Genomic DNA, 24645 nt, shown 5'->3' on the forward strand with positions numbered 1-24645 from the left:
GCCCCTAATTCTTATTTTTTGTTACCATTAGTGGGACTTTTGTGCTGTATGTACAAGTACTATAGTCCACAAATACACAACTTTATTAAAGTGATCCCTTTACAAACCCTAATTTGACATGAACATTGTTCAAAGATGCTAAAAATTCATTTTTATTAGCAACAGATGACAAAATGATCACAAAGTGGTACAAAATAAAAGCGTTGCACTGCAACGTGCAGGCCCTTACACCCGACACCTTTTTCACAGCAAATCCATACAAAGGTTCGTTCCAAAATGTTACGAATTAATGATTAGTAACTAATACGGGAGCTCCCTCTAGTGGTACGTGAAAGTATCACTGAATTAAAATTTCCACTTGACATCCATGACCTCCTGTGACGGACGTCTTTCTTCAATCAGTTCAGTTGTATTTAACGTTTAAGTACATTTGCATTTGATTAGTTGTTCATAAACATTTACTTGGGGTGGTACATGGATTTTGAGGTGTTATTTCCAAAGCACTCTTAAAATGAACGTTTAAGGTTTAATGTTCCACTCACAGGTGGATTTGGCACAAATAAAGCTCGAACCACAATTTAACATAAACCATCAAACTCTGACGTGGGCCAAATCCATTTGCTTTGTAATTATTATTTTCCTAATTGGATAAGAGATTTTACACACTTTCGGAGCAGCATCAGTGTGCGCTGTGTTTTAAACAGAGTCGCTTACCCACAATGCAAAGCGGCTCCCAAGCAAGCAAGCAAGCAAGCAGTCCAGCAGACAAGCCTGGCAGTGAGCAAAAACAACAACAGGCGACACGTTTTCTTTTTTTAAAATAGCATTGAAAAGCGTCTACATGGATGGCGACCCTTGCCATCGCTCTTCCGCGCGTGCAATGATCTAAAGTCTGGAAGCCAAACATGCACCCCAGCGTGATGACGTGAGTACCGCAGCGCATTTTTGAAGTGGTCCCGACGCCACAGAGGAGGCGAATTTTAGTCCGCGGAAAAGGGGAGAGTCGTTTGCAGGCTAGCCGAGCCCAGCCAAGCGGGGCTAGCTCTGTGCGGTTCTCTATGTTTGAGTGTCTTCCGGCAGCAACGGTGGCGGCGGCGGCGGCGGCGACGGTGCCATGAACAGCGGACTCCCAGCCTCAGCCGCTCCGCTCGGGGGTGCCGGGATACCCAATGTCAAGGTGAAGTTTTGCCGTTACTACGCGAAAGACAAAACGTGCTTCTATGGAGACGAGTGCCAGTTCCTGCACGAGGACCCGTCCATGGCTAGCCTGAGCCAACCCGTCCCGTTGTCTTTACCCGGGGGTGGCGGCGGCGCCGGCGGCGGGACTCCGACGGGGTATTCCCTCGGAGGTTCCGCGGCCTCGGGCGCTGGAGGAGGAACCGGCTTGCCCAAGAAGAGCGAAGCCATGGGGCCTGCGGGGACTTCTCTGGACGGGTCGTTGCTAGCCAGTGAGTAATGCTTTTCACAGCCGGGACCTCACTTGGGTGCACACCTGACTTAAAGAGGAGCATGGTCGGACTTGACTGAAAATCTAGCCCGGGGATTCAGTGAGGCCTCCTCGTCGCCCCAAACCGATTCCGGCACATTTAGCGGTCACGTGCATTTCGGTATCGTCTACTTTGTGTTGTGGAGCTCTCCGGGTGGCTTTTCACAACTCACCTGACTGTTGTTGTGTAAATGAAGCATTAAGAGCCTGTTGCCGCTCTGGCCAAGGAGGCCCGATGCTATGACAGCTGTGGGTGGATAGGATATGGACAGAAAGCGCTTCATGGCAATCTGTTGTGCAAAAAGAAACCCTGGGATATCTTATGCTTTTCATTTCAGATCCAACTCAATCATTTCGTATGCTGTTTAATCCTATCTAGTGCGCGTGTTTACATGCTTGCGAACTGTAGCTGTGATGCTAACGTAGCTATAGTGGCTAACGCAGCCTTCCACGCGGTATTGTTTGTTTGTTTGCGCTCGCTCATTTCTTTTGTACAAATCAACCCCAAATAGCGCCAAGTTATTTTGGCGTCACGATACTAATGTGTAAGATGTCAAGTGGCTTGATAAGGAAACCATGCTGGCTGGCGGTGCGTAGAGATTAGCATCGCCGTTGCTTGCATCCGAGGAAGTGTTTACATTTTTTTCGAATGAGCCCTGTGATTGGTTGAACATAGTCGAGACCGCTCACTCTTGACGTCTTCCTCTACTTGACAGCATTGTTGCTCAATATGAAAAGAAACACTTTCTCGGCCTTTGCAGTTCCAGGGATGGAGGGAGCGAGTCTGAGCGACGCCAACCTCACCAATTCCTACTTCAGCAGCAGCTTCATTGGCGTCAATGGATTTGGAAGTCCCGCAGAGTCCAAATACTCCATGATGCAGGTATCCACAACTTTGTGGTTGTCATGCTTTCCCATCTTTGATAGCACAGCTTCCTTTCTTGTCTTTTGAATCTCTCCGTTTCTCGCTAGCGCATCACTACCAGCAGCAGCTCTCCCAGTCTGCTCAACGACGGTGCCAAGAATTTCAGCCACAGCACTCACGGTCAGTCCAACATTGCTCCAGTTCCCATTGAAATGACCTCAACTTTTTCTCCCCCCCCCGCCACGTAGACCCTGTCAACTCCCCAACATCATCGCTGTTCAGCGATTTCGCTGCTCTTGGCATTTCTCAACGGAGAAAGGTGAGGAAAAACCAAAACGGGGTGTCCCTAGTTTTTGAGGTGACCTGCAATTGGTGACGCACCGACCTGTCGGAACAGTTAAGGATTTGTTTTGTTTTAAGGTGTGCGTAACAATCTTTTTGTCTTTTAGGCGCCCAATCCGACAGCAAGCGAGTTCATCCCTAAGGGAGCTCCACGAATGGCCACCGTGGCGCCGTCTTCTGTGCAGGCCTTCCCCTCGCCTATCTTTGCCCACCCGGCTCTCAACAGCTCCACAGCTGCCGCTTTAGCTCCAGGTGCCGCCCGTCTCCTTTCTTTCCCGTCTCATTCCTTTTCCGTCCCGCTCCAAACACGCTTGCCCATCTGCTTTCAGGCATGTCTTTATCGGCGGGCTCATCTCCCCTTCACTCGCCGAAAATCACGCCGCATACCTCGCCTGCCCCGCGCCGCCGCAGCCACACCCCCAACCCGGTCAACTACATGGTGCCCACCACGGCGGCCGACCCGGGCGCTCACATCATCCAGAAAGAGACCGTCGGGGGGACCACATACTTCTACACGGACAATACGCCTGCTCCCATGGCCGGGATGGTATTCTAATGACTAATATTCTTTGGCTGTCATTCAGAAAGTCATGAGTGAGTTTTGGTTTATCAGTAAATCGTATGCTCATTGTTTGTGGTGTCACCGCAGGTGTTTCCTACCTACCATATCTACCCTCCCACCGCACCCCACGTGGCCTACATGCAGCCCAAAGCCAACGCCCCGTCCTTCTTCATGGCAGATGAACTCCGACAGGTATTTCTCCACCGTCCGTCCGTCCGTGGGGCCCACGGACGTGAGCCGCCGTTAACGTCTTCCAACGCCCGGCAGGAATTAATAAACAGGCACCTGATAACCATGGCGCAGATCGACCACTCGGAAAACACAGGTGGAAATCCCAAACTTGCGGATCCTACCTTGTTAGCGTGATGAAAAGTAGTCATCGACGGTGCCCTGTGTTGTGCAGACGTACCGTCTGAGGTGGACAGCTACCACAGCCTGTTCCCCCTGGAGGCCCTCCCGCCGCCCAACCGCATGCAGAAGACCAGCAACTTCAGCTACATCACGTCCTGCTACAAGGCGGTCAACAGCAAGGACGACCTGCCCTACTGCCTGCGGAGGATACACGGTAAGCGCGCGCGCACGTGCCAAAGGAATATTCGGTAGACTACTCCATTTCACCTTTGTTCAGGCTTCCGCCTCGTCAACACCAAGTGCATGATGCTGGTGGACATGTGGAAGAAGATTCAGCACTCCAACTCGGTCACCCTCAGGGAGGTCTTCACGACAAAGGCCTTTGGAGACCACTGTGAGTTGGAATGGGTTTTTTTCTACTTTTAAAATGGACTTAAATCAGTATTGACTTCTCCTCCCCCCCCCAGCATTGGTTTTCTCTTACGACTTCCACGCGGGCGCAGAAACCATGTTCAGCCGACACTTCAACGACCCAGCGGCCGACTCGTATTTTACCAAGAGGAAGTGGGGTAAGCGGCTCCTCCTCCAAATAATGTCCCCTTTTATACATGTATTTAAAAAAAAAAAAAAAAATGGCCTGACGCACTTTGTTTTGGTGACCTACTAATAGGCGTTAATGAGGTCACCCGCTTAGGCACGTCAATCCAATTAAGGGCTGGATATCATTTGCTCCAGCGGGTAGCACGGCAAGTCAGCCATGCGTTCTATTTTGGATCAAGTCTTTTATTGACTGTTGGGCACGGTGCAAGCGAAACATGGACCTAAGAAGGAACCTGTGGCTGAAAGTGATCCTAAAGGCAGGTGCTGCTGTTGACCTCATCCACGAGAACAGAACCGAGCAGAGCAGTGTCTAGCCTGCAGCACCCAAGAACACGCCACACTAGTTTTTGTGTCATGTTCAATTATTGGAGCCGTCCAATTTGCAAAAAAATCAATTGCTGCAATCCAAACTGATCCAGACTTTCATTGGAGGCTAACATGCTGGTTTTCAGGCCATTGGCATTTTTGAGAAGCCCCACTCCAATTAAAAGAAGAAAAAACAGGAAGTCAGTTTGCGCGTTGCTCATTTCTCACAGGCTGCTTTTGCCTGATAACGTGTGTGATGTTTTTTTTGTGCGCGTGTAGGACAACACGAGCCTCCACCTCCGCGGCAGCATGCCGGCCTGCTGCCCGAGTCGCTCATCTGGGCCTACATTGTCCAGCTCAGTTCGGCCCTGCGCACCATCCACACGGCGGGCCTGGCGTGCCGCGTTATGGACCCCAGCAAGATCCTCATCACGGGCAAGACTAGGTTTGTACATGAGAAGCATCAACAACCAGATGAGATCATCTCGTGACGCTATCTATGGAATTTTGCGCGCGCAGGTTACGAGTGAATTGTGTGGGCGTCTTTGACGTCCTGACCTTTGACAGCAGTCAGAGCAACCACCTGGCCTTGATGCCGCAATACCAGGTGCTCGCCACGCGCAACGCCCGAGCCGGCCGCTCGTCGGCATCGATTTAAACGCGGCTCTTGTGTTTTCAGCAAGCCGACCTGGTGTCGCTGGGCAAAGTCGTGCTGGCGCTGGCCTGCAACTCGCTGGCCGGCATTCAGAGGGAGAACCTGCAGAAGGCCATGGAGCTGGTGTCCATCAACTACTCGTCAGACCTCAAGAACCTCATCCTGTAAGAGCCACATTTGAGCCAACAATCCCCCCCCCCCCAATCTAACTCATTTGCTTCTCTCTCTGCTTCCAGATACCTGCTGACCGAACAGTCTCGTCTCCGGAGCGTCAACGACATCATGCCGATGATCGGAGCTCGATTTTACACGCAGCTGGACGCTTCGCAGATGAGGAACGACGTGATCGAGGAGGACCTGGCCAAGGTGACGTGCCATATGCACAGTCAACAATGGCACTTTGAGCCGGCGGGCGGCAAAACACGATTGCCCCTGTTTTTTTAGGAAGTGCAAAATGGCCGCCTCTTCCGCCTGCTAGCCAAGCTGGGCACCATCAACGAGAGGCCCGAGTGAGTCCGCCGCTCCGTCCGCATTTGCGCCGTTGCCACGTCAACGCCTAAAACCGCCGTGCGGATTTCAGGTTTCAGAAGGACCCCACGTGGTCGGAAACGGGCGACCGCTACCTGCTCAAGCTTTTCCGGGACCACCTCTTTCACCAGGTGACGGAAGCCGGGACGCCGTGGATCGACCTCAGCCACATCGTCTCCTGTCTCAACAAAGTCGGTGACGTTTGCTTTCCGTAACAGACGGACACTCTCCATGAATGTAGTGTGGCACCACATTTTCACTTTGATTTCTTTGTATGAATTGGCCAGCTGGACGCTGGTGGGCCGGAGAAGATCAGCCTGGTGTCGCGGGACGAGAAGAGCGTGCTGGTGGTGACCTACTCGGACCTGAAGCGCTGCTTCGACAGCACCTTTCAGGAGCTGCAAGCGGCCTCCGCTGGCTCACTGTAGCGTCGTCCCCTACTGACCTGGTGGGCGGGCGGGCGCACCACTATTGCACTACGGCGGGCCATCCACCTTCCCAGCGAGCCGGTGGACGGTTGCGCTCGTGGAGACATTTCAACATCAGCATTTTGGGCGGGAAGGCCTCAGTCGCATACACTGTCCACCGAGAAGGCTTTTGTTTCCCTTCTGAAGTGTATATTTTTTTTTAGTCTTTCCTAAAAAAAAAAAAAAAGGAAAAAACCTGCAAGCTGGAAAAACGGTATAAGAAATGGACGCTTGGGACGGCGAACTTTTTTTTTTTTTTTTAGATTTTGGGGGAACAAACCAATGTTTGAGGTTCTTCTTGAACATGTTTTTATCGTTTCTTTCTACCGCTGTTTGTGTGCGAGGGGTTGGTGAGTAAGGCGTTTCTTTTTCCCCTCAGAGGAGCCTGCACTAAGATTTTAATTTTTCCCCGGGTTACTTTTTTATGTGTGAATGAATTGCCCACCGGGTGTACAGAGAGTGTCACGCATTTATCATGGCGCTGTTCATTTGTTTTTTGACCCCAGCCCCCCGCCCCCCCTTTGGCAGTTGCCTCTATACGGAATGTCACCCACTCTTCTTTTTTTAGAAGCGCTTTTTTTTGTGTGTGCGTGTGTGTGCGCGAGTTTTCGCCAAAGCGGGAGGGCTAATTTTTTTTAAATCTGTGGACCAATGGCAACAGTAGTGAAGGGGAACGACACGCAGGATGACAAATAAGGTAGTGCCCCCCCCCCACACACACACACAAACACACGCCTGCCACAGCCCCCCCACCCCAGCCCACCCGATGATTGAATGTGATCTGCCATCATTGGTCAGGATTGTTGACAGCGCCCCCCGAGGAGATTTTTCCACGATTCTAAACACTGCTCTTGAACTCTGTTGACCCTGAACAATTGACTTCATGGAAAGGATTTCAATGCCTGCTTGGTGGTGGTGGTGGTGGGGGGGTGGTGCTAACTGTGTTAGCTCATCTGATGACTGTGGTGCTTTAGACCCCCCCCCCTTCCCCGTCAGCCCCTCCTCACGCACACACTCCACAACCAACATTTTTTTGGGCCCCTCGTGTTCCAATGTCTCAAACTTTGCAATATTTGTGTGTACAGCAGTATTTTAATAAAGAATTCAAAAAGCGAGACAGCATCGTCACATTGGAAAAAATGCGTAAGGGCAGTCGAAAGAAAACCACACATTACAGCATAGGAATTCCTCAAAACTATCCATACAGATATCAGCATATAATGTCAGTGTAAGAAGGGCCTTTCCTCCCTTTGAGGTACCAATACAACCAGGAACTGTGACTTTTAGACTTGGCTAACTGTAATAATGGAGGGAGCTAGAAGGAGGGGTAAAATAGGTTGTAGTCGGGAGGAGGGGAGCCCCCCAGGTCCGAATCCCACCCGGATGACCCGTTGCTATGGAGGCGGACGGCTTCCTTGACGCCGTTGCTCCAGGAAAGACGCTGCAGCTCCTCTGAAGGTAGGACCATGCCGCTGTCGCAATCCTGAAGCACACGTCAAGTTTATTCAAGTATTTGTGTGTGTATATTTGCTTCCTCCTCACCTCAGATCTGTGACGCGGATCCTCGCAGGGCATCTCCTCAAATGTGTCCAGTTTGGCCACCACGGCATGCATGTAACTGCACGGTGCAAGCACACCGCTCACATGGTCAACATTTGGATTGGTTCTTCTGTTCAACAATACATGACAAATGAAATGAAGCGATCAAATCATGGACAGTGGCGACCTTAAGTTAGTGACAGCAAGGGACGTTTCTCCGCTCTTCCGAGATTCCACCCGAGATCCCAGAGGAATCCAATTCTTCCCGTCCTGCCAATATAAATTCAACATTGTTGTCAATGTTAACGGCTTCCGATGACTCGTGTTGTTTTTTTGATATCGACCAGTTTGACCGTGGGGCGAAGCAGATCTCCGAGGGTGTCCGCCAGGTTGGAAAAGGAAGGTCTCTCGCTGGGCTCGGCCTCCCAGCAGGCCAGCATGGTGCTGTAACTGGACAGCCGCAAAACCACCACGTGAGCTCGGGACGGAAAGCCAAAGCCGACTCGCCGTGGCTTTCTCCTCACATGTCGGCCGTGCTGTACTCCGGCGCCCTCATCCTGGTTCCCGCCTTCAATCTGCGACAGAAGTCCTCGTCGGTGTGCAGGCCGGGATATGGTGAGGCCCCTACGGTACGTGTCGGCACGACATCACTCTCACCGAGTTCCCCTTGTGTCCAAGGGTGTCGTCAGCTCTTACCCAAAGAGAAGATTTCCCAGAGCAGGACACCAAAGGCCCACACGTCACTCTGAGTGGTAAAGACCTTGTCGAAGATGGACTCCGGAGACATCCACTTGAGAGGCAGGCGAGCCTAACAGCCGATCAGGTTAGAGAAAAGGCAAAGCAAAATGTTGGAACTGAAACAAAGCTGCTCGCATGCAATTTGTGTGTGTGTGTGTGTGTGTGTGTGTGTGTGTGTGTGTGTGTGTGTGAATGCATGCGTACTCACGTCACCCTTTCGCACATAATCGGGGTCTTTGTAGATGTCCCTCGCTAGGCCAAAGTCGCAAATTTTGACCACCTTGTTGTCAGACAGTAAAACATTTCGGGCTGCCAGGTCCCGATGAATGCACTAAAGTGGAAAAAAAAATCGAATCAAATGTCACGGATTGAAGATGATAAGGGGTCAGACCTTGCGGGACGCCAGGAAGTCCATTCCTCGCGCCACCTGGAAGCTGAAAGAGATGAGATCCTCCAGAAATAACGACGAGTCTGATGTGTCATCTATTGGAAATTGAAAAAAAGAAAATTCCAGATATGATAGACGCTTACAAACTATTGCTAATAACAAAAAGGCAACCACTGGCAGCAGTTACCTCCAATGTTTGTGTCATCATTCATTTCTCTCTGGATGTTGCAACTCTTCTTTCCAGATTTTCTTCTGGCTACCTGGAGCATATAAAATAGAAATCAAGTCTTCTCTATTGGAATTCAATCCAAAAGAAATGACATGACAAAGAATTTCGACTCACAAGAGCAGTAACTGGCATTCAAATGAATTGCGTTGAAAGTAGAATTGGATTTGAAATGGCGTTCATTTGCTCCTAACTCGAGCTATAAATGGAAAGTTGCGCAAGCAAGTCAAGGCATCCAAATTGAAGTTGCCGTGAGAAACTTGACGTGCCGTGTTTGGTTAATTGCGAGAGGCTCAGAGGAGCTATAGGGAAGTAACGGTGAGGCAGATAAGGTCTTCGTCTCAACCTCAACACAAGATTACAGAAGTGACTTTTTGCGCCAATGATTTGACCCTTTCGGTATTGCTTAACATAATGACAAGAGAGCCCGATAGCATCTTTAACCATTCAACAGCACAGTCACCTCAAACATCTCGCGTTTGCTTCTCAGGAAGCTGGACAGGTTTCCATGGCGACAGTACTCCACAATCACCATCAGCGGCCCTGTAATGCCAACACGCGCCACATCCGAATTCTCCTCAACCTGAGCCAAATCGTATTGCGTGCGGAATCACGATGGTCCACAAACCTCCCGGCTTGGTGCAAGCTCCCAGTAGGTTAACCACGTTGACATGGTGTCCGATGTAGTTGAGGATTTTCAGTTCAGTCACCAGGGCTTTGTGCTCGCTGACTGTGGCGCCCTCTAGCGGATGAAACGCCAACATACATCCATACATACATGGGGCGAAAACTACAATGCAATAGATTGAAGACCTTTTGTACCTTTGAGCATTTTAACAGCAACCGTCGTGCAGCTGGAAGCATTGTCCATTCCAAACGCAGCTGCCCGCACCACTTTACCAAAGGCTCCTCGGCCCAAATTCTTGCCTGCTTGACAGGAACACCATACTTGGAGTATTATTCCAAGTGAAGACTTGAAAGCTTCCCCCTAACCCAAATTCCCGCTTGGGTGTGTGACATGATACTCGCTTCTCGCCCATCCTGGAAGTGAGCGTCTGATAAGACACAACTTCCAAGGCCGTCAGGAGAACATTGGACTGACCACCACCCTTGTGGCTGATTAGTGTCAGTAAACACCCTCCGACTGGGCTTTTAATTACCCAGCCAAAGACAATACACTGATGAATGGAACCTCCCAACGATCATTTGATAAGAGCTATGAGAAAGTCGGAGGATCGCCGACGCCATCTCAATACATCCTCTGCTTACATTCCTGGGAGCAAACATAGGAGAAAAATACGCTACCTAATTTGAGACGCTCTCGAGGGAACTCCCACCGGTTGGGATCATACTGGAGTCGTTCAGACTGCTCCGGGACGGGGCCTTCTCCAGAGTCCAGTATGATGGACAGGTACTCGGTTTGACTCTGGGAATTGTCGGGCTGTAGAATGTAGGGACGCGGAATCCCGGTTAACCCGGGATTGCACAGGGGGTCGGGCTTCCTGACCTGTCGTAGTTTTCGGATCAGGAGCGTCAGGAGAAGCCACAGGAAGGTGGCCGCCACACACGTGCACGTCAGAGTGGGAATCTCCATGGATGGCGTTTCGGGCGCATTGACCCATATGTAGGCGGAGCTCTCCACGGAGCCCCTCTGGTTGCTGGCCTGGCATGTATACAAGCCCTGGTCCTCGGCGGTGATGCGCTCGATATGGAGCGAGCCCTCCTTTGCTGACATGGCAATACCTGACAATGGTAAAAGCCACGTGAGGATAAAGAAGTGCATTTGACATCGCGTAGCCATTCCATTCTTGGTTTTTACCAGATCCTGCCGACAGAGCGCGTTGGTTCTTGTACCACGTGACAGCCGGTGGCGGGACGCCCTCGGCGGGGCAACGGAGGCTCACCGAGCTGCTGACGTTGACCGTACGATCCGTCAAATTCTTGAGCAGCTCTGGAGGCTCCAGGGCTGAGCAGAAAAACAGAGGACGCAATTGCACCCCACTCGACACTAGGGGGCAGTGCAGGCGATTGTTGAACACCGGCAGAAACGCATCCCCGTGTGCTATCACTTCTCAATTCAATTCCGCTAAGGTCTCGCGCCGGCTAACCGAACTGCGATGTCTATCGCAGTTCCCTTTCCTGCTCCTGTACTGTACTTGATAAAAGCTTGAATTGTGTGTAGTTGTGATTGTCAAGTCATAAAGGAGCCATTGTATCAGAACAACAAATGCACCTACGACCAAACTATTTCGGTCACTATGACACATTGCTATTAACTCATCTGATTTGAACCTCACTCACCCCGAAAGCCACTCTTCTGTTTTTTTCTTACTTGTGAAGGAAGTGGACTAATTCATTTTTTCTCACTGGTCACCCAGTGTGTGTGGGGCGATTCCCCAAGTGGGGGTCTGGACGGAGGAAGTGGACGTGTCGGGCGTTGATTGTTAGAGCGAGCGGTGCGCAGACATGAAGCAAAGTCACTTAAGCCAGGCGACTGGTTGTTGTTTCCCCCATCTTCGGACAACAATTGATGATTGTGCAAGCGGGGGCCTGACAGTGTCTGATTGGCTGATTGTTCCCGCGGCCCAGCGCAGGGGCCTGTAAATGTGGCATGGTGGGAAGTGCCATTGTGCGCCCTTCCTCCGGACCAGATCCCATTCCCACGTGAAAGAGGTACCGAGCAAAGGCAGGGTGGGGCCTAAGGAAGCCGAGGGGACCCGATTCCCAAAGTCCGTGAGAGAGACAGAGAGAGAGCGTGGCTGTTTGTTTGGTTGCGACATACGTGCACAAAGACATCAGGATGTCCCGAAATAAGGAGGCCCTCGTGCTGGGATAATTGCAGCACTCTGCTTGCGAGCTTAACCAGATGACGGAAGCCTGGCAGTGGCTAAACGACGGAATCAGGAACTCACCTGAGACCCTCACCTGCGCCACCAGGTGGGCCTCCTGCCCCGTCAAGCGGTGGCGGGCGGCGCACATGTAGGCGCCTGAGTCTTGCGCGCTCAGGTTGCTTAGCGACAACAGCAGAGAGCGTGAGAACTCCCCCGTGGACGCTTGCCCGCTGAGGGCGGTGCCCCCGCCGCCGGCGGGATGCAAGCGTCGCCACGACAGGCTGCTGTACAGGTGCTTGTTGGCGCTGCAGGTGAGGCGCAGATCTCCGCCTTCCCTGGCGTCTTCCCCCTGGCTCAAGGCAAAGCCTCCTGGAACGTCTGAGAAGAGAGGTCGAGTGGTTCTATATATATTTGTTTTGACCTAACCACAAATGGTACGTGGGCTCCCTCTACTGGTACGATAAAGGTAAAGACAGGTAAAGAGAGCCCCAATGATTGTCTCACACACACATCTGGGTGTGGTGAAATTGGCCTCTGCATTTAAGCCATCCCCGAAGGGAGCAGTGAGCAGCAGCGGTGGCGCCGCCGCGCCCGGGAATCATTTGGTGATCTAAGCCTAACCCAATTCCAAGCCTTAATGCTGAGTGCCAAGCAGGGAGGCAGCGGGTCCCATTTTTAGTCTTTGGCCGGGCGGCCGGGGTTTGAACCCACAACCTTCCGGTCTCAGGGCGGTGAACACTCTACCACTAGGAATTCAAACTAACTAAGCTTCCCAGTCCAAAGTGGCTAGCCTGCTAGCTAACAGTACGCATTTCAGCGTCAAGAGCGCATGATTGAAATCATTCATTACTGCCATTGATCCGGGCAATAAAAAAGTCAATTGATTCGTCACTGCCGCAATTACAATCTAAACGTTCATGTTTGAATCAACGTACTCTTTTTTGTTGTTGTAGTTTTCTTTCCTTTCAAGGGCTCTGGCTACAACGAGAGAGAAGGCTTTGATTGCAAGTGGTGCCATTGGAGAAAGTAGCTGCCATTCACGGTGACATGTCCAAGCCGGCCGCCATTTTGGAGCACCTATCCATGACTATTGTGGCCAGCGTGAAGACGGCGAGAAAAAGTCTTTCTATTTACTTTAGCCCTTTGAAACTTCCCGCGGAAACGGCTCGAGAGCTTCCTGATGGCGGATTGTGTTTATCTTTCCCGAACACCCCGAGGCCTCCCGAAATAAAGCCGGGCTGCCAGTCCAAGGAAATGCGCCGTGCGAGACGGGGCTAGTGGAATGATAAGGGCCCACGGACGGGTTCCTGTTTCGTTCTCGCAAGCTCAATTGTACTCGGACGCGCTAAAGAGCAACACAATGAACCTCACCCAAATTTCTAGTGAAATACACAGTTCAACTTAATGAAGATGCTTTTCCGAATGGGACTTCTTTTCACGAGACTCCGCCTAGCAACAAGTGACCAGCTTGCTTGTGATTTTCCAATTTGTCATTATTTGTAGGTGTGCTCACCTGTGACGTAGAAGGGGATGTCCAGGTGGTCCAGTCCCACAGAGTTGGAAGCCACGCAACGGAACACACCTGACACCAGAGCCCGGGCCACGGTCGCAACACCCACCGTCTAAACGCACACGCACCTGTGAGTCCATTTCTAATCCGAGGACATGAACATATGTTAGTATCACGCTGGCGTGTCATGTTCCACCTTGGTCTTCCCCTGAAGCACTTCCTGTCTGTGGGTCACACTCAGGATGCGGTTTTGTGTGGACGTGGCGGGGAGCCCCTCGCTCACGGGGAGCCACACGGATGTCGGAGCTGCGCACCTTCAGTGAGGAAGAGGAGGACACTCAGCTGTGTTGACAATTCAGCAGCTGTACATACATGCGCATGCATACAAGGTATGACGGTTTCGGTCTTAGTCACAAATTGGCATCAAACACCTTCCGCTCTAAATATAGAGAGCCACTGTATTCCTTCACCGCTGCTCGATAGATACGCGTTACCGAGGAACCGTTTGGAAGCATTAGTGTCTCTGGATTCCGTCCGGTAGGAGGCCACGGGACTTCCTGTTTTGGACGGCTCAGAATGGCCTCCTGCTATTGTTGGACCCCAAACGTTCCATTTGAGGTCCGTTGTGCAAAGATACAAATATGTGCTAACTTTTAGCTTGTTGCTGACTTTTATGGATGTAACTTTGTGGACACATTGAATAGATCAAATGTTAGCTCTTTTGTCCATGAGGTGTTATTTTCGTTTCCCTGATTGCTCTTCCTTCTTGGATTGTACAATGTGTGCGGCCCACCCTGTGCGTCACACACACACCACACACCACACACACATGCGCGTCTGTGGTACTCTCACTCCAAATGGAAATAAAAGTGTAAGGTTTTGCGATAAAGATTTGTTAGTCACACAAAGACAAGTAGACAAGACACACACACACCAATCACTCCACACCCACTCAGTGTATGTGTGTGTGTGTTTGTACGTACGTCTTCACTAACTACACCTAACTGTTCTTGTCTACAGCCCAAAATTACCACACAGATATTTAAAAGAACAATGCACATATATAAGTGAAGTTTAATGCAAAACAACATCAACTGTTACAAACAATTTAAAAACAAATATGTTTGGACAGAGTCATACAAATATTTTTGCTCATATGTAAGTTAGTTGTATAAAATTATTAAATATTAGCTTCATATATTACTCATAGAACATCTTTATACAAGGGGCACATTTGCAAACTTGCACGCACCCATCCGTACACACACGCTTGCATGTCAAGTGTATGAAGGATAATTAGGACCACATGGGTGAGAGCAATGATAAAGCATGAAGAAAAAAAAGTTAAAAAAAGAAAAATCTCTATACATATATATATATATAAATATAAATATACACATTATACATTATTAGTACATATAAAGTACATATGTATATTCCCCCCCCCCCCAAATCGGAGTGGCCCTGTTCATCCTTCATGCAAACGGCTCATCGCTGTTTGCGACACACAGACAATTGGGGCTGTTCTAATCGCGACATAAATCTCTCGGCGGACTTCCTACATGGTAGGCGTCCGGCTTTTTTTCAACTATGAAACCTTGTGTCCACTCCCTCTTCTCTTTTTCCATTTCTTTCTGGAGGAAAACAAACAAACAACAAACCGTAAAAACTCACAGCTTCTGTGGATGTGTGTGTGTGTGTGTGTGTGTGGGCGGGGCAGGGCAGGGGGGAGCAGGGTGTCAGGTCAGGGGTCGGGGGGTCACGCACCCATGATAGTACCACTCTAGGACACCAAAAAACAAGCAAAGCAGCTTCGATAGATGTGGCTGGTTGCATAGCATGGAAGAAATAAATAAGTGAAACAGGTGTCTCTCTATGTGTAAGTACGTATATGAGCCTGGTGTGCTGGGGCTCCACTGCTCAGCAGTGTTGCAAGTCCACTCCAGCTCAACAAGGCTTCTTCCACCGAGGATGCGGGATGCAAACGAGTACGCTAGTCACAAAAGGTTTGGAAGGTCAGGAAGACGCTTCAATGCACGTTGGAATGCAGTCGACAACTGGAAGAAGTGTTGTTGCATGTACTGGGAGAAATGCAAGTTTTGCTTTTAGGCTCATCCTGAACTCCCACCTTAATATACTTAACATTTTGCAACTAGCGTATGTGTGTGCGTGTGCACTGGTGATGGGGGCGGCAGCAGCAGCAGCAGCAGCAGCAGCAGCAGCAGAGTTCTGGTGATGGGAAGATGTGTGTGAGGGTGGGAAGGGGAGGGGAGGGGAGGGGGGGGGGGGGGCGTCTCAAGAATAGATCAAGTCTTTCGGAAGCAGCCCTGTGCCACGTTTGAAGACGAAGGGGACAATCACGCTGCTGGGAAGCGTCTCGCGTCGGGAGAGGAAGCCAAACAACGAGAGGAAAAGCGCTCTGATTTTCGCACAGGAAGCCCAGCGCGCCTCCTGCCCGGGCCTGATAAGAAGAGCTGCCATTCCCATGGCCGGACCAGCGCCGGCGGACCCCGCTATGTGCGGGGACCCAAAAGAGAAGAGCTCCTGGGCCCGGCCCGGCCCGGCCCGGCCCCTGGCGCCCGCCGGGCCTCCTCCGGCTCGGCGTCAAGCTTGCGGTGCAGCCGGGCTGCGAAGAACAAGTGAGGCCCAGTGAGGATCCGGCACGCAGCACAAGACAAGCACAGGATAAGCACAAACGGCACATTTAGCAAGAGTGACCTGCAAGTGTCCCGTCACTATTTAGCAAGAGTGACCTGCAAGTGTCCCATCACTATTTAGCAACAGTGACCTGCAAAGTGTGAGCAAAATGACTATTTAGCAAGGCTGGGATCACCATTTAGCAATTGTAGCAGTATAGTATGAATTTGAACTGCCTGCCGTACAAGTGAGAAACCATTTCGGAAATCTTCATGGGAGGGAGGCTGCGAGTTGCTCACGAGCGTGGTGGAAAGGGAGGGGGCGGGCGCTCTTGCTTTTAGGGGTCAAAGTTTGAGTATGTGGATGATGTCACCGGCGTCCCTGCTCTCAGGTAACACTTAACCTCCGCGGCTGGCGCTCGCGAGCTACACAATACGTCTTTGACCCCCGAAAACCGTTCCGTCTCTTCTTGCCAAGTGTGCGTCTTGCGTGCGTGCGTGCGTGCGTGCGTACGTGCGTGCGGCTGGCCTGCTCCGATAGAAGAAAAAGCATCGGAGGATGTGCTGTGCAATCACAATAATAAACAGGCCTCTCACCCTAAGCCCTCCGCAGGAAAGCCATTAAATCATCCACGTTTGATTTGGAAGGCAACAAATCGGGCCTGAGAGCACGGAACTGCCCTCTATTCAAGTCTCTGTGTGTGTGTGTGTGTGTGTGTGTGTGTTCCTCTCTCTCCTTTCAAGTCTCTCATGTTCTGTGTGAGTGAGTGAGTGAGTGAGTGTTTGAATGGACCATGCACACCACACTTTGCATTATGAAGGGATTAAAAAAGAAAAAAAAGAACGCAAAGAAAGCGAAAAAGTGACACAATGAGACACACGCAGACACACAAAGCGCACACGGACGTTCTGCCACATTCAGACACACATGAAAGCGCCTCAAAGGCATCTGTTGTCCTTACAAGAAGGAAACAGTGTCTGGACACATGCTGAAATAGACAAAACATGGCTTGTTTACTCAATCACACAATGCACACACACACACACGCACACACCATTTAACGCACAACAATAACAGCAGAGGGGACGGGCCGCTTTTTTTTTTTTTTTTTTTACTGTGACATTTCAGCATTGTATGTGTATGTGGATGCAACTAACCGTTAAAAAAATAATATCAGCAATAATTTGCATTCTAAGACGTCTCAAGGACATTTTTTTTTTTAACTTGGTAGTCACTAATCAAAAACAAACCTAGTATTCTAAACCACCTTAAACGTGACATTGCCAATAAAAGATGAAAAACAGAACCCTCAAAATCAGAAAATCAACGTACGATTAAAAAGTGGTCTTAAAAGTCACGGCACAAACAAACAAACAAATAATACTGATTGTAATCGAAAGGTTCGCCTCAAATTTGCCTTAAAACAAGCAAAGTCAATTTGGCCCGAATCAAAACGTCAGCAGGGGACAGACAAAAGCAAAAGCCTGCTCGATTCAAAAGGGCTTCCGATTCACCCTTTGCTAGCTGGCGTCAGTCAGGTGCGTACTCACAGGCCTTTGGGCGGACACGGGTGCCAGAGCCAGTGGAGGTGCGGCGCGGGGACGGCGTGGGACGTGCAGTGCACCGACCGTGGGCTCCCCCGGGGTACGGCGCCCGAGTCCCGCGACGACACGGCTTTCTCGCCGATCTGAGGACTCACTGGGACACGCAAATCGGCACATGTAACAACACAAAGCGAGACATTGCCGTCAAGGTCTTACCGTTGACCACCAGGATGAGCGTGAGGTTCTGGTAGAGTCCGTGCTCCTGGTTGTGGACGCGCACGGTATATTTGCCCGCATCTTCCTCGGCCACGTCGCGGATGACCAGGGAATGGCCGTCCAGGAGGTAGCGGGAGCACTGCTCGGCCGCCACCGTGCCGTCTTTCAACCTGCGGCGGGCGGGCGGGCGGGCACCGTCACTCACGTCTTTGACCTGAACAAGCGTGCTTTTTTTTTTTTTTTTTTTTTTTTACCAGATCACTTGGGGCGCCGGGAAGGCTCGCAGTTTGGGTGAAATCCGGTAGGACTTCTGACCCGCTCGGGCCTCTATCACCGAGCCTCGTCTGGGCTTCAGTCGGATGAAGGGGCGATCTGCCCAGACGGAAGAAGCAAAGTCCAAACCCTGGCAGGCAAGAGGCGTGTTTGTCCCGTTTCAACGAGGAACTTACCGTAAACGCTAACGGTGACTTTCTGCTGCTTGGTTTTGTTCCCGCTGCTGACGCGACACGTGTAGAGGCCGCGGTCGGTGCGCCGCAGTTTGGGGATGGTCAGGATGTTGTAGAACAACATGTGGGTCCTGTGCTTCAGCAGACGCTTGGACGTGGAGCCGCTGCTGCTCGTCTGCAGACAGACAGACAGACAAACAAACGAGCTTGTTTTCTCAGATTGTCCTGGAATTTGCTCTTTCTCATTTTTGCCTACCTTTCCAGGGTAGTCCCACGAGATGTTCACCCTGGTGTTCAGTTCTCCGGTGGCGGTGCAGTTGAGCACCAGCCTCTCTCCCTTTAAGGCCTGCACAGGACCAGTACTGTTGAGGTACACGTCCAAGATGTTGCTCACTAAGAGCACACGGGAAGAAGCAGATAGGTGAGTTTTCCGAAGCAAAGCAAAGCCTTGGCTGTGGCCTCGTCCCGGCAGGCAGGCAGACCTGGTCTGTGGACAATGTAGATGCGCGACTTGTGCGTCACGCCGTCCACCAGGGTCTGGCAGAAGAAGAGGCCGATGTAGTAGAAAGTGGGAGAGCGGATGGTGAAGCCCCGCTTGCTGTTCCACACAATGTTCCTTTGGTCAGGACTCAAGCTGTGGTTGGGGAACTGCGGGAGAAGCACATTTCGATTTCCCTTCTGCTTTCCGATTGGCAGTGATTGGGAAACTGCGGAGATTTCATTCTCTTCAAAAGATCAATTCATGTGAGCGGAACACTTGTTTCCCAGCCCTTCAAATACATTTTGGAAGTGGACACAAAATGACCTGCGGTATTTTTGGACTCCAATTTCCGGTGCCGCTCGAAATCCTGAGAGCCATCCAGCCAGATCCTGATGAGTCCTGGCGGGCTCTGGCTTCTGTGGCCTAAATCCTTGCGTAACTCTAACTGTTGTGTTCTCGGAGGTCCCCGCGAGGAAACGGAGAAAAAGCCTCCCACCCTGTCTCGGGGGAGCAGGTAGGTGCAAGGTGACCCTTTTCCCGTTTGTTCTTCTTCTCTTCGCCCCCTCTTACCTAAGCCCAAGGTGGGTAGGAGGCGTCCGAGGAGTCAGGGTCTGGCAAACGTGACTCCGGCCGAGTCCGTCTTCTCGCATCCTGTTACTACAGGATATGAGGACGGATTGGATTGGGGGGCGTGTCACTTTCACAGTGCGAGGCTAGTGGGGGTGGGGGGGGGGGGGGGTGGGCTCAAGGGTATTGTTGGATGGAGCTAGCCAAAATGGAAAAAGGCATTCCAGGAAAAAAACACTCCAGAGGCTTGTGACAGTCAGTGGATGAAGGGAAGGATGGGAGCTATTTTTACATTGGTTCCCTTTGTGCTTACAAGAATTTGAGAGCAGGACAAATACATTTTGTACTGAACGAAAAGTACCACATGTATTGCTTTTTTGCAAATATAGAATCATTTTTCAAAATCTTACAATTTGCCGTCACGTGAAAATGGCGTGGTGTAGGAGGAAGCTATTCTCAGAACCATTCCCTTGGTTGGCGCTTCCTCTTTGTTTTCCATTATGGCTTTGCTAATCGTGACTTATTCAAAGAAAAATGAGCAATTGTTTTCTGAATGGAGTGAAGCAAGCGGCTATTTACTCATGCAATCCATGTCATTCGGGTTATTTTTTCTTGTGACTCATTTATTCGAAAGCTAAGTTTTGGCTGCATTCTGCTTGTTTGGCAAATTCGCCCCGATTTAGTCATTGGACAATCGGCACGCCGCCAGCCAGCAGCCAGCCAGCCAGCCAGCCAGCCAGCCAGCCAGCCAACCAGCCAGCCAGCCAGCCAGCAGGGAGCAGTCACATGCGGCCGTTCTGAGACAATGGCGCCAGCTTCGGGGGCCGAGCGCAGCTACTTGGGCTTCCTCTTGCCAGCTGTTTTAAGCATCATGGCCAAAAAGTTGGCGGCCAGGAGTGCGACTATGAGTGACGCTGTGGGAAGTCGTGCTGGCTGGGGGCCAACGAGGCACTCTGGACCTAACGTCCTGTCTCCAGCCGGCTTCAAAACAAAGCAAAAAAAGATCGGAAAAAGCTTGTTAAGAAATACAAAAGGTGGCCATCGTTTTTTAGACTGCTTGACTTCTTTTCTTTATTTAGCAACATGGCAGACTTTTCAGCCATGGCTTCTTGAGACAATTGTTAAGTCAAACCCTTTTTCAGGGGCTGACTTCTTTGTTGAGTCGACATGAATGGTGACAAAGCCTTGAAACCTACCTTGACCAGCGTGCTGGTGATGTTGGGGTGGGTGACCCTGCAGGGGATGACCAGCGGCTGCTTCTCCTTCAAGTACAAAACGTCGGGGCTCATCTCTGAATGGTCCACAAATGGTTGCCGGCTATCTGAAAGCCAAACACTGGCGATCAGGGACTCAAATGGCATGCACACTTATCTATCTGCGTGTGCATTCAGTAAAGGTGTTCCGCAGGGCTCCGTGCCAGGGCTACTTTCTGTTCCATTCAATCAGCGCTATTTACCGTTTTGTATTGGTGTCCGTTATCGGAATAGGTTCGGAGCAAAAAAAGTAACATTTAGACGTACGCATAAATGCGCGATTTATTGATGCTAATTGTTAGCATGTCGATGATGCTTCCCATGAAGGTAGCAGGGGCATTTCTAACATCCGATACAAGTGTTTATTTGTACTCTGTCGGTGGCCACAATAAACACCCAGATTGTTGGTAGGCAATCTTTGCAGCGCATTGTTTGTGTGTTCGGGGCTGTTATTCAAGGAAAGCTAATCTCTGAACGCCCCCCGAAACAAAAGTACCCCAAGGACCGACCCACTGAGCTGGGCTTCCTTCTGCCGCCGCTTTGATTTGGGCCGTAATGGACGAGGAGGCCTGAGCAATGGACGCCTCCCCCTGCGTCCGTCACCTTGGTGAGGGCAGAGATGCTCTGCGGGGTCGAGGGAGGGGTCGACCATTGCAGACATTGTGCCTCCTCTTTGCTTTGGCGGTGGCCTTCATCTTAACCTCACACACACACACACACACACACACATACACATACGTGTTCACATAGTTTGTCCAAGAGTTAGTGTCCCGCGCCTCAACCTCCCAACCCCTGGCCTCCTCCCTTCAAGCACAGGATGCTGGAGCGGGGCAGATAAGGCCGATGCCCTGCATGGGAAACTCTGCCCAGTCTTGAGCCTTTCAACAGCTGGCCCATTCATCCCACGCCCAAAAAGGCTTTTATTTATATACAAATATCTCGGAATAGAAACAGATCGAGAGCAGCGCAAGGTGCTGAAACGGTGCCTGAAGTGTTTGGAGATCGTCGGCGTTACTGTTTTTAGCACTTCCTCTTGAAAAACGTCCAGACTTTGAAAAAGTAGAAGAGAGAAAAGCCCAGTACACCCTGGAGTGCTTGTCAGCCACTTGTAGTTTGCATGTCACACACTTTAAGATCATGATATGTCATTTCAATTTCCAGAGTATAGCGACAAAGTTGCTGCAACAATGAGTAGCCCTAGCTTTGCTGCAACTCCCTAGCTCGGCCGGCAAGCGCCCCAACAAGACGCAGGTGTCTTCTTACCTGTCACGTACACGTAAACCGACGCCTGCTGCTGCGCTCGGTGTCGGTAGCGGCACAGGAAGGAGCCCGTGTGGCCTGGCCGGGAGCCGCCCAGTAGCGTCACGCGACTGCAGTGCAGGCGCTGTGCCCTGCCGCAGCGGGATTCCTCCACGCGGATCCGCTCGTGGGGCAGGTCAGGCGGGAAGGACCACGACAGCTCCCAGCGACCTCTAGATGACGAGAAGCAATGAGACCTCGGCTGACCAATTTCATTTGCCGTCAATTGACATTGTGCTGCCACCAGTGGGGCAGCGCAATGCAGGCCTAGGATACACACATCTATGTGGAGCCTCTTTGCAGAAGATAAAGAATAGATACAAGTGAGGATAATAAAGATCGAAAGCGTTCATGACAAGGTTGCGATTTGTTAGCGTTGTTTGTTAGCATTTGGCTGAAGTGACCTGCATCTGAGCTCCAGGGTCTGGTTGATCTCCAGAACTAGCTGTCTGTGCGTCCCTTCCAGCACGGGCACGCTGTATTTGCCGTCTGCCTCCTCGTCTGCACCTGCGAGACAGACAGGAGGGCACTTTGAGGCAGGTGGATTCGGGAGCAACCTTGGTGGCTTTGGTGGTGACATGGATGAGAGAGAGCAAGCAAGCAAGCAAGCAAGGCGCGTGCGTTGATTGTTGCCGTAATGGCTCCCTGCGGATGGCTCATTCACAGTAAGTTGCCTTACTCATACTTCCGAGAACACTTCCTACTCTTTGACACGCACGCTCGCACGTACTTTGATACATAGCTTGCCTGATGCCAAGTCTATTCAAAATGGAAGAGAAAGACAAAAAAGAAACATTCTTAAAGCCCCAGATGTTTATACCAGGAGAGATTTTCGACATTATAGATTTAGTCATGAAAGCTATATTTAAGGAAAAAAAAACAACAACGAAATGATTACCGCCTAAGACAGTTAGTTTAGATTATTTAAAAATGTCAAAAATGGCAAGGGTTTGTACTGGGATGTTTTATGTAACCAAATTAATTCAAATAAATGTGTCTATTTTTTTTAACCCCAACTGTCAGGCCTTTCAAGTAAATATCATATTAAAGACAAAATAATGCTTATACCATTAAGTCTGAATAAAAACATGAAAAGTCTGCAAGAGAAAAACAAAATATTTGAATTTCTAATAATATAAACCCAAAACATTCAAAAAGGGTTAATGTAGTTAAAAATAGAATCATCGAAATAAAAATTGGAGTCGCTCTTATGAAGGAGATTGTCCAAAAAATACAAAACAAACCCCCCAGATGATACATTTGAAATTACTCAAAATTGCTGATGAGTGACATATTTCTATCAAAATGTCAAATGAATAAAATAAGCATTAACAGCAGGATGCAAATAGCCAAAATCACTCAAATGGAATAATGTTGCAAACATAAGATTTTTTTTAATTCATCATTTGGTCGCATGTGTGTAAAGTATCCAAAAAATAAAAGTTAGAAGTAGGGAGGGAAATGAGTACTTTAATCCAATTGAAATGACCTATCAACACACATTTGAAGACACATGAACCGAAGCGCTTCTCATCGACTTCGCGTAAAAGTAGTCGAAGGTGAGCGCAAGTATATACGAGGCAATCCAGTGATGGCTGGATGGCTCTGGCTACCTGGATGGCTGACTGTCTGACTGACCGCTGGCGACTGACTCACCTTTGGCAAAGAGCGCGTACAATCCACAAAGCAGAAAGGTGAGCAGAAAGTTCATCGTGTTCGTCCAACCACCGATAATGAAAGACACGGGCCGTGCGTTGAAGTCCTTTTGGATGGGGATGAAGATGACGCACAAGGAAGACAAGTGACTTGAGGGACTCCTGCGCGACGCGTTGCCGTCGTTGGCCCTTTATAGCGTTCCCACAGTGGGGGCCACCGGATGGCGGCCTTCCGTGACGCGCGCGCAAGCGCGTCCTGCCTGACACACCCAAGCCAAGCGCGTAATAGCCACCCGGTCTCGGATCCACCCGCCCGGCCCTCAACTCGACTCCCAGCTTCCTTCGAGTGCTCCAAACTAGGGAATAAATCACACCGGCTTTCTGGCTGCCTGGCTGGCTGGCTGGCTCTCAATAACAAGCTGCATGGACACATTTGCCTCCCTCGGTTATAATCCACGAGGTGACTTGCACGTACGCACCTTTCCCCCCCCCCTCAGATCACAAATGGGAACATTGTAAACGTCCGTCCAATACGTACACGCTTGTGTAACGCTCCCAGAAACCGAACTAAAATGTTTAGATATCACGCCAGGAAGCTGATATCAAAATGGAATAACTCATCGTTATTTGAATTGAGTTTAGAAATAAATAGCCCAATTGAAAAACCGCTTGTTCTTCTCATTTGCGTAAGACTAATAGCAGTTTGCTTTTCCATTTGTAATTCCAAGTGATAGAATATAGTACCAGAAAAAAAAAAAAAAAAAAAGCGGCTCGTAAATTTGCTTTCGATTCCCAGGACGTTACGACTGGCAGCATTTCTCATACAGACCACGAGACGGCGACAGTGTAGCGTCTGAAGACAGTCTTGTGTTCTAATCCATCAATTCCACAACCCCTCATTACACACGGAGGCAAAACTGTTGCTCACCCTCTATTAGTGTAATAAATACAAAAAACACACAAACACATCACAAACTGTGGCCGGATCTTCCAAATAGAACTAAGTCGAATGGGTGCAGTACAACAGTATTCCTGCAGAGGGCACACTCCCTCTATAATTGAGATTGGTATCAGTTGATAGTTCGTCATTTTCCATGCTAAATCAATGGTTAAAAATAAGCAAGCGTGTCTTCTTTAGACGGTGAATTAGAGC

At 50.1% G+C, this 24645-nt stretch overlaps 2 protein-coding genes across 8 annotated transcripts; one reads left to right on the forward strand and one right to left on the reverse strand.

The window, feature by feature from the left end:
• Window positions 1-702: 702 nt before the first annotated feature.
• pan3 (poly(A) specific ribonuclease subunit PAN3) lies at window positions 703-7277 on the forward strand. Its single transcript, XM_061265249.1, has 19 exons — window positions 703-925; window positions 1081-1448; window positions 2248-2369; window positions 2459-2531; window positions 2600-2670; window positions 2801-2945; window positions 3023-3240; window positions 3343-3447; window positions 3523-3580; window positions 3659-3820; window positions 3884-4000; window positions 4074-4175; window positions 4792-4957; window positions 5032-5119; window positions 5192-5331; window positions 5404-5533; window positions 5612-5676; window positions 5748-5886; window positions 5983-7277. The coding sequence occupies exons 1-19, from the start codon at window positions 906-908 to the stop codon at window positions 6121-6123; spliced, it is 2430 nt and encodes an 809-aa protein (XP_061121233.1). The 5' UTR covers window positions 703-905; the 3' UTR covers window positions 6124-7277.
• On the reverse strand, window positions 7235-24030 carry flt1 (fms related receptor tyrosine kinase 1). 7 transcript variants are annotated; one of them, XM_061265239.1, is made up of 28 exons: window positions 23494-24030; window positions 22242-22344; window positions 21802-22010; window positions 20482-20606; window positions 18720-18885; window positions 18494-18630; window positions 18241-18412; window positions 18046-18163; window positions 17792-17961; window positions 17582-17729; window positions 13591-13708; window positions 13398-13506; window positions 11966-12262; window positions 10873-11019; window positions 10561-10796; window positions 10359-10494; window positions 9876-9980; window positions 9682-9795; window positions 9517-9596; window positions 9015-9087; window positions 8831-8922; window positions 8648-8770; window positions 8398-8509; window positions 8226-8325; window positions 8055-8151; window positions 7889-7971; window positions 7705-7780; window positions 7235-7645 (listed from the first exon to the last, which is right to left on the reverse strand). In XM_061265239.1, exons 1-28 carry the CDS (start codon window positions 23546-23548, stop codon window positions 7478-7480), a joined length of 3669 nt encoding a protein of 1222 aa, XP_061121223.1. In that variant the 5' UTR covers window positions 23549-24030; the 3' UTR covers window positions 7235-7477. The 7 variants fall into 7 exon arrangements, with proteins under 7 accessions (XP_061121223.1, XP_061121222.1, XP_061121224.1 ...); XM_061265238.1 differs by having other exon boundaries at window positions 8046-8151; window positions 23494-24028; XM_061265240.1 differs by lacking the exons at window positions 22242-22344; window positions 23494-24030 and having other exon boundaries at window positions 8046-8151; window positions 20482-20602; window positions 21802-21938.
• Between the last annotated feature and the right edge of the window lie 615 nt (window positions 24031-24645).

This window comes from Syngnathus typhle, linkage group LG19, assembly GCF_033458585.1.
Source record: "Syngnathus typhle isolate RoL2023-S1 ecotype Sweden linkage group LG19, RoL_Styp_1.0, whole genome shotgun sequence".
Lineage (NCBI taxonomy): Eukaryota > Metazoa > Chordata > Actinopteri > Syngnathiformes > Syngnathidae > Syngnathus > Syngnathus typhle.